Below are 12,527 nucleotides of genomic sequence, written 5' to 3'. Positions count from 1 at the left end.
CATCTGATGAAATTTAATCTCAGTTCATGATAAAAACTCAACAAACTTATCTTCAAGTTGATGGTGTATTTACACAAAATTAACATATCTAATGGCAAAAGAAGAATTTCTACTTTCAACATTTCTATTCAGTGTTGTACTGGCAGTCCTAGTTCATGCAGTAAGGCAAGAAAAATCAAAGATATAAAAATTGGGAAGGATAAAGTATGTTTATTTTGTAGGTAACATGATTGTATACATAGTCCAAATCTGAATCTGAAGGTTAATTCTCAGTCTTCGTTTTACCTGAGCTGTCAGTTTATCCTGTCAGTCTCTCCCTCCTTGAAAGTCCTTCACTTCACTCGTTCTCCTCCCTCCCCCACCCCCTGTCCCCTGCCATCTCCTTGGCTGCATCTTCCACATCCCACCAGAGGTGAAGAGGTTCCAGGGCCCAGTCCTCGGCCTTTTCTGTTTGCAGTTACTCCCTTGAACTCCTCTCACCTCATGACTTCAAATACTGTCCATGTGCTGACATCTAATATAGTACCCACTAGCTGTCTAAAGCTATTTAGAATATTTAAGTGGTGTTCCTTGCCCCCGCTTCAGCTAATACTTAACTACCAGAGCTCGAAACCCTCCACTGTCTTCCTGTTTCATCTGTTACAAAAGCCAGATGCCTTACATTGACTTTTAAGATCCTACAACCTGCTTCTGCCACTCCTGCCATTAACCTCTCACTTCTTTTTTGCAAACTCTGTTCCAGCCATGTTGGCCTGGAGGCTCCTTGAACGTGCCAGGTCACGTCAGCCTGCACGTCTGTTCTCTCTGCCACACTCACATCTTTCACATTTTTACTCAAATACTGCCTTCTCAATACTTTATGTAAAAGCGCAGTCATACATAATTTTCTCTCTTCCCTGCTTATTTTTAAATATTCTTCTCCGTAGCACTTATAATCTACTTTCACATTCTAGTGTGTCTTTCCCAAACTAGAGGGTAAGTTTTATGAGGGTGAGAACTTGGTTTGTCTGTTGCTGTATCCCTATTGCCTTTCACATAATAGGTACTTAGTGAGTGTTTGTTTAACAAATCAGAAATGTGCAGAAATTGCCATCCAATAATACTCCATATGTTCTCTTTATAGGTCATTAAACAGTTGATGAAAAAAGAATTTACTCTAGAGTTTTCACGCGATAGAAAATCGATGTCGGTTTACTGTACACCAAACAAACCAAGCCGGACATCGATGAGCAAAATGTTTGTGAAGGCAAGTACAACTGATTGCAGTTGAGATGTTCTTACCAGGATTGGAATCCTGGGTGAGCTAATAAATAAAATTGTTGATATAAATCTGTAACATTTCCAGGGTGCCCCCGAAGGTGTCATTGACAGGTGTACCCACATTCGAGTTGGAAGTACTAAAGTCCCCATGACTCCTGGAGTCAAACAGAAGATCATGTCTGTCATTCGGGAATGGGGCAGCGGCAGCGACACACTGCGATGCCTGGCTCTGGCCACTCACGACAACCCACTGAGAAGAGAAGAAATGAACCTGGAGGACTCTGCCAACTTTATTAAATATGAGGTTAGCTAATGAAAAGCTTCCTTGCCCACATCCTGCACATTCATTGTGTTCAGACAGCACTCCTTCAATAAAAGGTCAAACGAGTCTTGCTTTTGCCGAGAAAAGGGTGCGGTTATTTGTTTTTCTTCAGGCCAAATGTATTTATTACCTTTATAATTTAGATTGCTGCTTCAAACATACACAGTTAACAACTTAATACAGGCCTGTTACTTTCAAAGTAGAATCATCAAGGCTAAAAACCTATTTTGCAGCTCTCATGTAAATTTAAGATATTTTAAAAATTGAGGCTATTTTTAAAACAGTTAGTTACTAAAGGTCAAATTGTCCAAGTGGAGAGATTCCGTCTACTTTTCTGCTTATGGAATACTTTCATATCAAGTATGTGACTTCCTGAAGCCTTGAACAGGGAACAAATTTGGGTAGTATGGGCAACTAATTGGCCACTATCAAAATGTTTTTATTCCTCGGTATTTTTTTTCCCTCATTTCAGAATATTATTATGAAAGCTAAAGAATTTGGTAACAAGAATGTAGTGATTTTTAATTGTTTCTGACTTATTGGAATTAATACTGTTCTTCATTGGATTTATATCAATGGTGTGAATTCTATCATAAGAAAATGCAGAAACCTTTGCTGTCCACACTGGGGGGAAAAAAAGAATTTCCTGTTTTGACATAAGGTGATTCTTTAACTCTAGACCAATCTGACTTTTGTTGGCTGTGTGGGCATGCTGGACCCTCCAAGAATTGAAGTGGCCTCCTCTGTGAAGCTGTGTCGGCAGGCAGGCATCCGGGTCATCATGATCACCGGTGACAACAAGGGCACCGCTGTGGCCATCTGCCGGCGCATTGGCATCTTCAGGCAGGACGAGGATGTGACGTCAAAGGCCTTCACGGGTCGGGAGTTTGATGAGCTCAGTCCTTCAGCCCAAAGAGAAGCCTGCTTGAATGCCCGCTGTTTTGCTCGAGTTGAACCTTCCCACAAGTCTAAAATTGTAGAGTTTCTTCAGTCTTTTGATGAGATTACAGCCATGGTGAGTGTCTTTATACATGTACAGGTAACAGACTGCACAGACACAGCAGATTCTAATTCTGACCATTAAATTTTTAGTAATAGCTCCCATATTTGGAACTTCTTTATTTTTGTCATGATCTGGGGCTGTTTATCAAGGATTCTGTTGACCAGTAGTTGGCATGCTGTATGTTGCATGCATGGAAGATTCTGGAGAAGTTTAAGACCTGGAAGTCTGAATCAGTCACAGGGGAAATATTTGGTGATATCTTTTTTAATCTTTGTTGTGGTTAAAATATACATGTTTGTATCTCACGTTTCTAAAAGCTGATTCAGGACATAATCCACACTCTGTCACCCAGTTTTGGATAGCCTTACCTGAGATGAGATGTACTGGTGATGTGTTCTCTTAAGAGCTACCTGTTGATGAAGCATTTCCCATATTCTTCCTCGCATCTGATTTTTTCACTGAGACATGTTAACATTGTGTCATATTTGCTTTCTGCTGCTTATCTGTGAAACTTCACACTCTTAAAAACAACTTAATTTTGTTGATTGAAACCAGTTATTATAGTTGTCTTCCTCCCTTCCTCTTTCCTCCCCCTTCCCTTCTCTCTCCCAGAGGAAAGCACCATTCTGAATTCAGTACTGGGTGTTTACTATAGAAAACATACATGGGAATGATAGTTTTGTATCTGTAGACAATATTTAAGTGTTTTTGCCCTTTTTTGGTCTTTATATATATTATATATTATAGTTTACATATTTTTGAAGTCTGCCTTTATTCTACTTGAGATTTATCCATGTGGATACAAGTATTTTGTCTTGACTGCCATATTGTGTTTTGTTTGGTAAAAAAATAATACAGATAATTTGAAGTCCCCTTTGTCCCACTTCCCTCTGAAGTGTCACCTATTATAGCTCGTTTGGCAATTTTACATTTCCCAGGTGAAATGTGTTTTATGACACCAACTTACAAAAACGAAAACTTTTCCAGAGAATTCTGTTGTCCAGAGGCCCAACAGCTCCATTCATTCCCTGGCTTTAGGATGGCTGAGCGTTTGTTGGCAGCGTGTTAGGTGGCAGGTGTAAACCAGTGGTGGGTTTCTAACCCTTTCAGACTGGAGACGGTGTGAATGATGCTCCTGCTCTGAAGAAATCTGAAATCGGCATTGCCATGGGCTCTGGCACCGCGGTGGCTAAAACCGCCTCTGAGATGGTCCTGGCTGATGACAACTTCTCCACCATCGTGGCTGCCGTGGAGGAGGGACGGGCGATATACAACAACATGAAGCAGTTTATCCGCTACCTCATCTCGTCCAATGTCGGGGAAGTTGTTTGGTGGGTCCCTATGACCAGCTCACATATATTCCTTGGCTTGTGATGACCAGTTTTCCAGATTTGCTCTTCATGTGGCAGTAGCTTTGCTCTTAGTGCAGCGGGAGAGAGGGAGGGCCGGGCAAGATGAAGGAGGCCCTTGTGAAGGTAGAGGTACTTCCTCTGGTCCTCAGGAGGGCTGTCTACGGCTGCTCCAGTGTGCAAAGGATACACTTTCACATAGAAATGAATTTAAATTAACTATATAAGGTAACATAAAATTCTTGGTCTTGTAAAAGTTAACTTAATTTGAAATCGGATATAATAAATGTTTTATGATTGCCCAGGGAAAAAGTTAAAACAATCATTGCTGTCCACTGATTTCTATGGAGGAAGGTGGGGTGGTGATGTTATTTTAAATAGTGGCCAAAAATAATTTGGGGTCTTTTTCTTCTTTTCTTGGATGGAAACAGTATTTTCCTAACAGCAGCCCTTGGATTTCCTGAGGCTTTAATTCCTGTCCAGCTGCTCTGGGTCAATCTGGTGACAGATGGCCTGCCTGCCACTGCACTGGGGTTCAATCCTCCTGATCTGGACATTATGAACAGACCACCCCGGAACCCAAAGGAACCACTGATCAGTGGGTGGCTCTTTTTCCGTTACCTGGCTATTGGCTGTGAGTACAGTTTTTTATATTATTGATTTTTAAACGAATGTTTGAGTCCAGATTTTGTAAATGCATCCCTTAAAACCCCTTTTTTTTCTGTTTCCGTATTAGGGGAGCAAAATATGGAGACTGCCCTTTTGCAGTTTAATGAGCTGTGTATACCCAGTTTACAGTAAAGTTATTCCTTTACTTTAGCATCCTCGTTCTTCCTTGGGCCTTTGTGAATGAGGTTCTCAGATTTAATCTATGGGCAAAGGAAATACAGGGAGGACTGAGGCCTTAAATCACCAAAATGTAAAACGAAGTCCCCCTTTCCCTGAGTGAGAGAAGGGATCTGTGCATTCATCAGGAATGGTTGGTTCTTCCACATGTGTGGCCTTTGTAGACCTCGTCCTGACCCAGGATGCTGCTTCTCTCTTCCTCATTTCATAGGTTAGGAAAGTGAGGCCCAGAGAGGTTAAATGACTTCCTTAGGGTCCCATAGGAAACTGTTTTGTTTTAATATGTTCACATGATTTAACACTCAAAAGACACACAGTGGCATAAAGCAGGAAGGCTCTCAACCAGTTGGTTCCCCTCCGGCACGCCTTCTTGGGATACTTTAGCAAATAGATCCATCTTAGGTGTTTATTTTCGCAAGCGAGATGGTATGCTGTATACACCTGTATGCTGAACCCTGTCTTTTGTATTTCTCCCTGTTTTATGGGTAGTTTTACATCAGTACCAGTATAGCTGCCTTATTGCTGTGCACCACCTGCCTGCTGCTCTGTTGGAATTGCTGGGTTAGAGGGTGTGCACTTGGACCTTTCAGTGGATACTACTGCATTGGGACAGTCTCTTATTCTCAAGTGCCTGTGTTCTCCACTACCCTTGGTTGTTTCTTTATAATAAACTTGCTGAATTCAAAAGTAATTGTTGGGGTGGGGCAAGGGATGGTCCCAGAATTGGCTTCAAGCACTGCCATGTGCTCAGCGTTCTGCACTAACTGCTCTAATGGCCTTTCCATATAAAGGTTCTGCCAGGCCCTTGATGGAGCAAATAAATTAGTGTATAACTGGTAGCATGAGTTTGCCAAAGTCATGACGGGTGTGATCTGGTGCTCTAGCACAGCATGGCCTTCCTTACATGGAGAACACGTGCCTGCAGCCTTAACATACTGGCCGCTGGTTAGAGAGGGCATGGCTAGTGTGAAGGTCCTACCAATTCTAGTAGGTGCATTTCCTCACAAATTCTGGAGGAAAAGCTGCCTGGTTCTTCTGTACCACAGACACCCTTCTCGTTACGGAAACCATCAGCCTAGCTGCTTTATCTGATGCAAGTGAGCAGGTGCCAGTGGTAGCACAGGCTCATTGACATACCATGTCTTTGATCTCTGTCCTAGGGGTTGGCCCTCGAGGCAGCACCTGCAGTAACGCTGCAGGCCGTAAACCCCATGTGTGTTAGTGTCATGATGTTTGTTCCCAGGTTATGTTGGCGCTGCTACGGTGGGTGCTGCTGCGTGGTGGTTCATTGCTGCCGAGGGTGGTCCGAGAGTGTCCTTCTACCAGCTGGTACGTAGCCACCTTTCTTTGTGTACCTTAGATGCAAGGTGGTGTAAGTCTTCACAAACAGTTGTCCTTGAGCTTTCTATGGTTTGGATGTCAGTCAAATAATCTTAAAACTCTTAACAATAAGCAGTTGCATCTAAGGTTATTCTGAAGGACCAGGGCTTCTCTGGGAAATGCGGTGAGATTTTGTGTGGGTCTGTGTTCTGGGTTTGGTGTGGAATTGGTGTGTGGACTTTGGAAATGTCCTTGGCTGATCAGGAACTTGATTGGGCTTTTGTTGCAGAGCCATTTCCTACAGTGTAAAGAGGACAACCCGGACTTTGAAGGAGTAGATTGTACCGTCTTTGAATCCCCATACCCAATGACAATGGCGCTCTCTGTTCTAGTAACCATAGAGATGTGCAACGCCCTCAACAGGTCAGTGAGTCTTCTCAGCATGCTGGGGCAAGAGCCTGACAGCCAGGGTGCTGGGGGATTGTGTGTATTTCCTGGTTGATTGAGAATCACAGGAAAGCTCCGCCCTCCCCAAAAGGAAGAACAAGCAGCACCGGTTTTAAGAGCTTAAGTCATCATCACCTCCAGGAAGTAGTGGGAGTGCTTAGCCACATGTTCTTCAAGAGACAGCAGAGGCCAAAAATAGGGACTTCTGCACCCCTGTGTGCCAGTGCCCACAGGGAAGGAGCTCTTGCCCTTCAGCATTGAGACAAACAGTATCACCTAATTAAGCCAGTGACAAAAATGGAAATTTCAAAATAGCCTAAGTGTCAAGGGCAATTGAGAGCAGGTTTGAACACACTGAAATGGGATTGCTGTGCTGAAGCCTAGATTTAAATTGGAAGTCTGTCCTACATCTGAACATTCTTCCTTAACTTTGCCACTGTAGAAACTTAATAGAATTAGGTCAGTAGGCAATAGGCAGTGCCAAGTTAGCCGTCACCTTATTGAAGTGTGGTTCTGAACAGTCTCTGTCGGTGATGGGCATATGCCTTTGCCCTTTCAGCAGGCACATTTCACCCACCTACCTCTCCTTGTTCTGCAGCTTGTCTGAAAACCAGTCCCTGCTGAGGATGCCCCCTTGGGAGAACATTTGGCTCGTGGGCTCCATCTGCCTGTCCATGTCACTCCATTTCTTAATCCTCTACGTGGAACCCTTGCCAGTAAGCGGTGGGGGGAGCCTGGGCTGGGGCCTGGCTGCCTGTCCAGCAAGTCAGGGAGCTTGATGAGGTTTCTTTGTGTTTCAGCTTATCTTCCAGATCACACCACTGAATTTGACCCAGTGGCTGATGGTGCTGAAAATCTCCTTGCCTGTGATTCTAATGGATGAGACCCTCAAGTTTGTGGCCCGCAACTACCTAGAACCTGGTAAAGAGTGTGTGCAGCCTGCCACCAAATCCTGCTCGTTCTCAGCATGCACCGATGGGATCTCCTGGCCCTTTGTGCTGCTCATAATGCCCCTGGTGATCTGGGTCTATAGCACAGACACTAACTTTAGTGATATGTTCTGGTCTTGACTGACAGTTTTGCATAAAGGTGATGTTTAACTTAATCAATTAATTTTTTTATTGTTTAAAGCAACTGTCTATTTCTGCTGAATTTTCACATGAACATACTGGCTGGTGAAGGAGGTTTCATACTCTAGATTTTGTTTTGCTTTTTCTGACTCCAGTGGGGCAAGATTTTCCTTTTTTATACACATAATTAAAGTGTCCATTGACATGTACAGAGAACTAACACTATTTTATGCAAATATTTTTTTGTAGATGAAAAAGCATGTACAGTGTTCTGTTTAATACTCATCCTTGTATAAAAAAATAGTTGAGCCAGCAGACATTGTCAGCAAATTAATTGGCAGCAGATTTTAGGAAATGAATGTGTGTGGTTTTTTCCTAAAACTAAATAGCATGTATTGTGTCTTTTGCATGATCATCTGGATTTAATCTGAGATCACAGTCTAATTTTTATTCATAAGCCAATTTTTCTGCACTGAGCAGAGTACTGCTACCTCAGTCAGTATTTTTTTTTGGTTTGCCCCACCCCCACCCCTTCACCCCTTGGCCCTTGTTCACCTCCACCCCACCTCCACCCCCACCCCGCTCGGCTGCTTCTCCTGTAGGGTTTTGATGGTTCTGTTTACATCAGTCTTAACAAGAGGTATGCTTGTTCTCGCTTGTGCAGAAAACATTGTTCCAGATTCAATCGACCAGGTTCATGTCCCCTCACATAGTTTTTAAGGTTATTTATTTAAATGTCTAATGTATTTTATTGTAACAGACATTGTTTTGCCAACATTGCCTATTTCAATGGCACTTCACAATCTAGTTTAAAAAGAAAAATAAAACATTTTAAATGGACAGAGAAAAATAACTGTCTTGTTTTTAACTCTTAAGTGGCTTAGTTTGAACTAACAGATGTCCAACTTTCTCTTAAGTTCTTAGTTTTACTTTTAGTTTTACTGTGCTTGAGGGGAAGAAGGATCCTGTTCTGCTGCATAGGTGGTTGTAGGAATTTTATTTTTAGTGTATAGGCACTAATTGTTATCTGTGATACATTTTTATGCAAGTTTCTGCTGGCCTGTTTTAGCCTGGTGTAGAGGACATAAGGGCAAGTGTGTATGTGTGTGTATGTGTGTGTATGTGTTTTGTAAAATCTGTAAATAGCACATGACCAAATGAACATATTGTATAGAACTATTTTTATTTGAATGTGGCACTAACCACCACCATCGTTACTATGACAAATGTTTGCGCATGTTCGAGATCAGTCTTAACCAACAGTGTGTAAGTCATTAACAGTCCTAACTGTGGTGTTTTCCTCCAATGCCTTCCAACATCCATCAACTAACGTGAGTATTCCCTGAAATTTGGATGCTTTAGCCTAAAGGTTACTGCCACTAAATGAGCTGGCTATATGACACTAATGAGTAAGCCCCTTATGTCAGGCACCCTGAGAGCAGCGGGCATATGACTTTACGTGGCACCTGTGGGCTGGGGTAGCTGTTCTCGACGCCACCCACTGCCTAGGATAACAGCACAGCCACATGTCAGTTGGGGAGGGCCTGGGGGAAGAGAAGGTAGTTCTGCTTTGGTCAGACTGACAGGTGCCTTCACAAATGCCAAGATGAGGATTCACAAAAACTTGTCATGGTTCCTTTGATCTTTGTTAGCTGCAAGGACTTGTCCCAGAATCTTGCTACCTGGTTCAATAAAAAGCAAAAAGTGAGTGAAAGCAAGTAACCAATAAAATCATGCATCATTTGTTGCATGACTTTTTTCTTTTTATGGCTGCGCTGTGCGGCTTGTGGGATCTTAGTTCCCTGACCAGGGACTGAACTCAGGCCCCGGCAGTGAGAGCACTGAGTCCTAGGCACTGGGCTGCCAGGGAATTCCCTGGTTCATTTTAAATAGGCCACCTTTTTCCACCTTCTGGGTCATACTCTTTGCAGCTGAGATTTAACTGTGCTTTAATGTACCCTGGAGAGAAAAGATACTGGCCATAGTTCTGCTCAGCTAGCAAACAACCAGCCCCATCATTAGCCAGGGTGAAGGAGGGCCTAGGCAGCAGCTCGTATTCAGGGTGGTAGCTCACTGCACGTGAAGCCCCGAGAGTTCTTGTGGGTACTTGAAGGTACTTGGGCCCTAGCTGGATACAGGGCCAGCCAGAAGACATGATGTAAATGCTGAGCGTCTGGGGAAAGGTTAACAGGTATCAAGCAGGACAAGGTGCTGCGAAGTTAAGAGGTCTCCATGTAAGGGGGTAGAAAGGTCACATGGAGGCGGATTCTTAATTTAGAGTCCTGGCCTGGCTCATGGAGGCCTCTCAGAGGAGGAGGAGCTGGTTTGGTTGGCAGAGAATGTAGGGGATAACATTTTGCCAGTTTTAGTGTTATGGGGTGTAGGAACAGGTTGAGCAGATCAAATGCAAGGAGTGTGTCTCGGCTGCAAATCAAACCAGGGTGTCTGAGCTTGTTGGGTGGGGTGCCATTCAGTGGTCAACTTTTCCTGACTCAGCTCCTTGATTATTATTGGCCCTTGCAAAGTAAGTTGAATGGTATGGAAGGCTATTACCTTGTGCTTTCTCAGCTTCAGGCCTGTCCAGCCCACAGAGGTGGTTTAGGCACCCATTTCCCTCAACTCAGACAGCTGGGAGTGGGAAAGACCCAGTGGTGCAGAGTCCTTTTGTCTGCTCTGTTTCAGGCTTCGCCACCAAAAAACGTCTGATTGGCACCTCCTCAGTAGTTGGTGCTGCTGTGGGCACATCCTTGGCCTCTGTCCTATAGGGAGCAGCAGGTACCCAGCCCCATCCTCACCAAGTACCCGCAGGAAGGCACCGTTGGCCTCTCTGCTTCTGCTGCTATCAGTAGCTGGATAGGACGGCAGCATCCTCAGACCCATCATGTTACATGCTCTCAGGCAGCTCTTGCCTGAAACTTGCTCCAGGTTCTTTCTCAACGGGCAAGTGGGCTGAAGGCCCATCCCATCAGTGTTCTGTTTTTTTTGCCACCCCATGCCCAGACTGACCTCTTTAGTAGAGCTTTACCCTTTGCCCAGGAGATGGCAGTCTTACACGTTTCCTAAGTGGGGTACTGTGCCAGCAGCTCATTCTGCATCTGTACAGTGCAGGTGACACGTTGGGTAGGGAGAGCTGCAAGAGCTCAGAGACAAGCAGGGCAACTGCCACCTTCCCTCACAAGCAGCGGCTGCCACATTACCTTCAAACTGGGGCCTCAGGCCCCTGAATGTCCGTGTGGTGGGCAGACCTCAGGAATATCCAAGACCACAAGCGTTATTAGCTCAGTGTCTGCCAAGCCTGTTGTGTCTGCAGGGCGGAGGCACCAAATTGTGTCAAAACCACCACCCTGCATGTGAGGGTAATCTGCAGCCTTTTTTCTTGAAAGGGAACAGTGATAAGCAATTCCCCTTCTAGGACTGGATGCAGCCCAGAGGCTGGCCCCCGGGGAAGGAAGGAGAGAGGCTTGGCGCTGATTACCACGCTGCTCACTCTGCTTCGCCTTCCTTACCCTCTGCACTGCTAACTGAGGACTTCGTAACTTTTGTTATACCTGAAGCGATTAAGTGTCTGCCTGGTTGGATTCTCTGTAGCCAGGTGACATGAGGGGCCTGTGTTGCTGAGCCAGTGCTTCTGGATGCTACCCTGTGTAGGCAACCCCTCAGGGACAGTTGATCAGAAATGCTAGTCTTAAAATCTTAAAAGATCAAACCGAATATTCCTTTTCATCTGTCACTATTAATCTTAAATTAGTTATTCTAACATTTCCTCCCCATATTTCATAAAGCTGATTTCCTCTCTCTTTCCTTTTCAGCAATACTGGAGTAACCGCTTCCTAAACCATTTTGCAGAAATTTAAGGGTGTTCAGTTGCGTGCATGTGCGTTTTTTAGCAACACATCTACCAGCCCTCTGCATGATTGATGTTGGGGGGAAAAAGAAAATTAGAAAAAACTCCCCAACTCATTGTGTGTTATGTGGAGGAAACGTGTATTACCAGTGGGGTTTTTAGCTTTTAAATCAAAATAATTACAAATGTACAGTTTAGCTTAATGAATCAGAAAGCCTCTCCAGAGAAATTTGGTTTCTTTGCTGCAAGAAGAATGAGGTTCTGAAACCTTATCCAAGAGCTTAGAAGCCATCAGCCAAGTTGCCATATTTCTCTGTGCAAAATGTCATAGCTTAAATAAATGTACAATATTCAGTTGTAATGCATGCCTTCAGTTGTAAGTAGCCAGATTTCTCTATGGTGTCATTGAAACATGCTACTTTTTAATTGGCCCTGTACAGTTTGCTTATTTATAAATTTATTGAAAACACTACAGGTGTTGAATGGTTAAAAATGTAGGCTTCCAGTTCATAACTTCGGTTATATTTTGAGTGTGCAGCTATTTTGCACTGTATTAAATGTAACTTATTTAATGAAATCAGAAGCAGTAGACAGATGTTGGTGCAATACGAATATTGTGATGCATTTATATCAATAAAATGCTAAACGTCAATTTATCAACGCATGTTTGACTTAGACTGTAAATAGAAAGCAGTTTGTTTCTGTGCTGGCAACAGGCATTGCACAGACATGGTTTCAGGTAAATAAATCTATTCTATGATAAGTTCACAGTGTGGTGTTGACTGTTCTCCTGCAGGAGGGGTGGGTGATGTGCACTGAGGACCTCCAGCCCTGCACCCTGAGCAGTTGTGCCCTTAGGTAGATAAAAGGGACAGAAAGTTCCTGTTGACTTTCTGCATAGGAGAGCAGAGTGGTAGAAGGTCTGGTTGTGTGACATGAGATCTATAAAATATTCCTGCCCTGGTTCCACTGTCTCCCCTTAAGTATGAGAAAAAGAGTGTGTCATGAGTGGGGTTTTCAGAGATAACATGATTTAAAAGTTGTCAGCAGCTTGGAGACTATAGTG

General features: G+C 43.7%; 1 protein-coding gene across 2 annotated transcripts in view; it reads left to right on the top strand.

Moving 5' to 3' along the window:
• ATP2A2 (ATPase sarcoplasmic/endoplasmic reticulum Ca2+ transporting 2) overlaps positions 1 to 12,229 on the top strand; it is a 61,138-nt gene extending 48,909 nt beyond the window's left edge. The window contains exons 12-21 of one of the 2 annotated variants that reach the window (XR_010933362.1): positions 1,124 to 1,246; positions 1,346 to 1,564; positions 2,262 to 2,597; positions 3,696 to 3,916; positions 4,366 to 4,568; positions 6,024 to 6,109; positions 6,390 to 6,523; positions 7,146 to 7,263; positions 7,348 to 8,948; positions 11,427 to 12,229. Coding sequence is in view for 1 of the 2 variants with exons in the window: in XM_067700885.1 (XP_067556986.1) it covers positions 1,124 to 1,246; positions 1,346 to 1,564; positions 2,262 to 2,597; positions 3,696 to 3,916; positions 4,366 to 4,568; positions 6,024 to 6,109; positions 6,390 to 6,523; positions 7,146 to 7,263; positions 7,348 to 7,468; positions 11,427 to 11,440 (1,575 nt within the window). In the remaining variant the exon portion in view is untranslated. The remainder of the gene's footprint in view (positions 1 to 1,123; positions 1,247 to 1,345; positions 1,565 to 2,261; positions 2,598 to 3,695; positions 3,917 to 4,365; positions 4,569 to 6,023; positions 6,110 to 6,389; positions 6,524 to 7,145; positions 7,264 to 7,347; positions 8,949 to 11,426) is intronic. The other variant, XM_067700885.1, reaches the window with a different exon arrangement.
• Positions 12,230 to 12,527: the final 298 nt, after the last annotated feature.

This window comes from Pseudorca crassidens, chromosome 12 (genome assembly GCF_039906515.1).
Source record: "Pseudorca crassidens isolate mPseCra1 chromosome 12, mPseCra1.hap1, whole genome shotgun sequence".
Taxonomy (NCBI): Eukaryota; Metazoa; Chordata; class Mammalia; order Artiodactyla; family Delphinidae; genus Pseudorca; species Pseudorca crassidens.
Note: the sequence above shows the minus strand (reverse complement) of the source record. Positions and strands in the feature narration are given on the sequence as shown.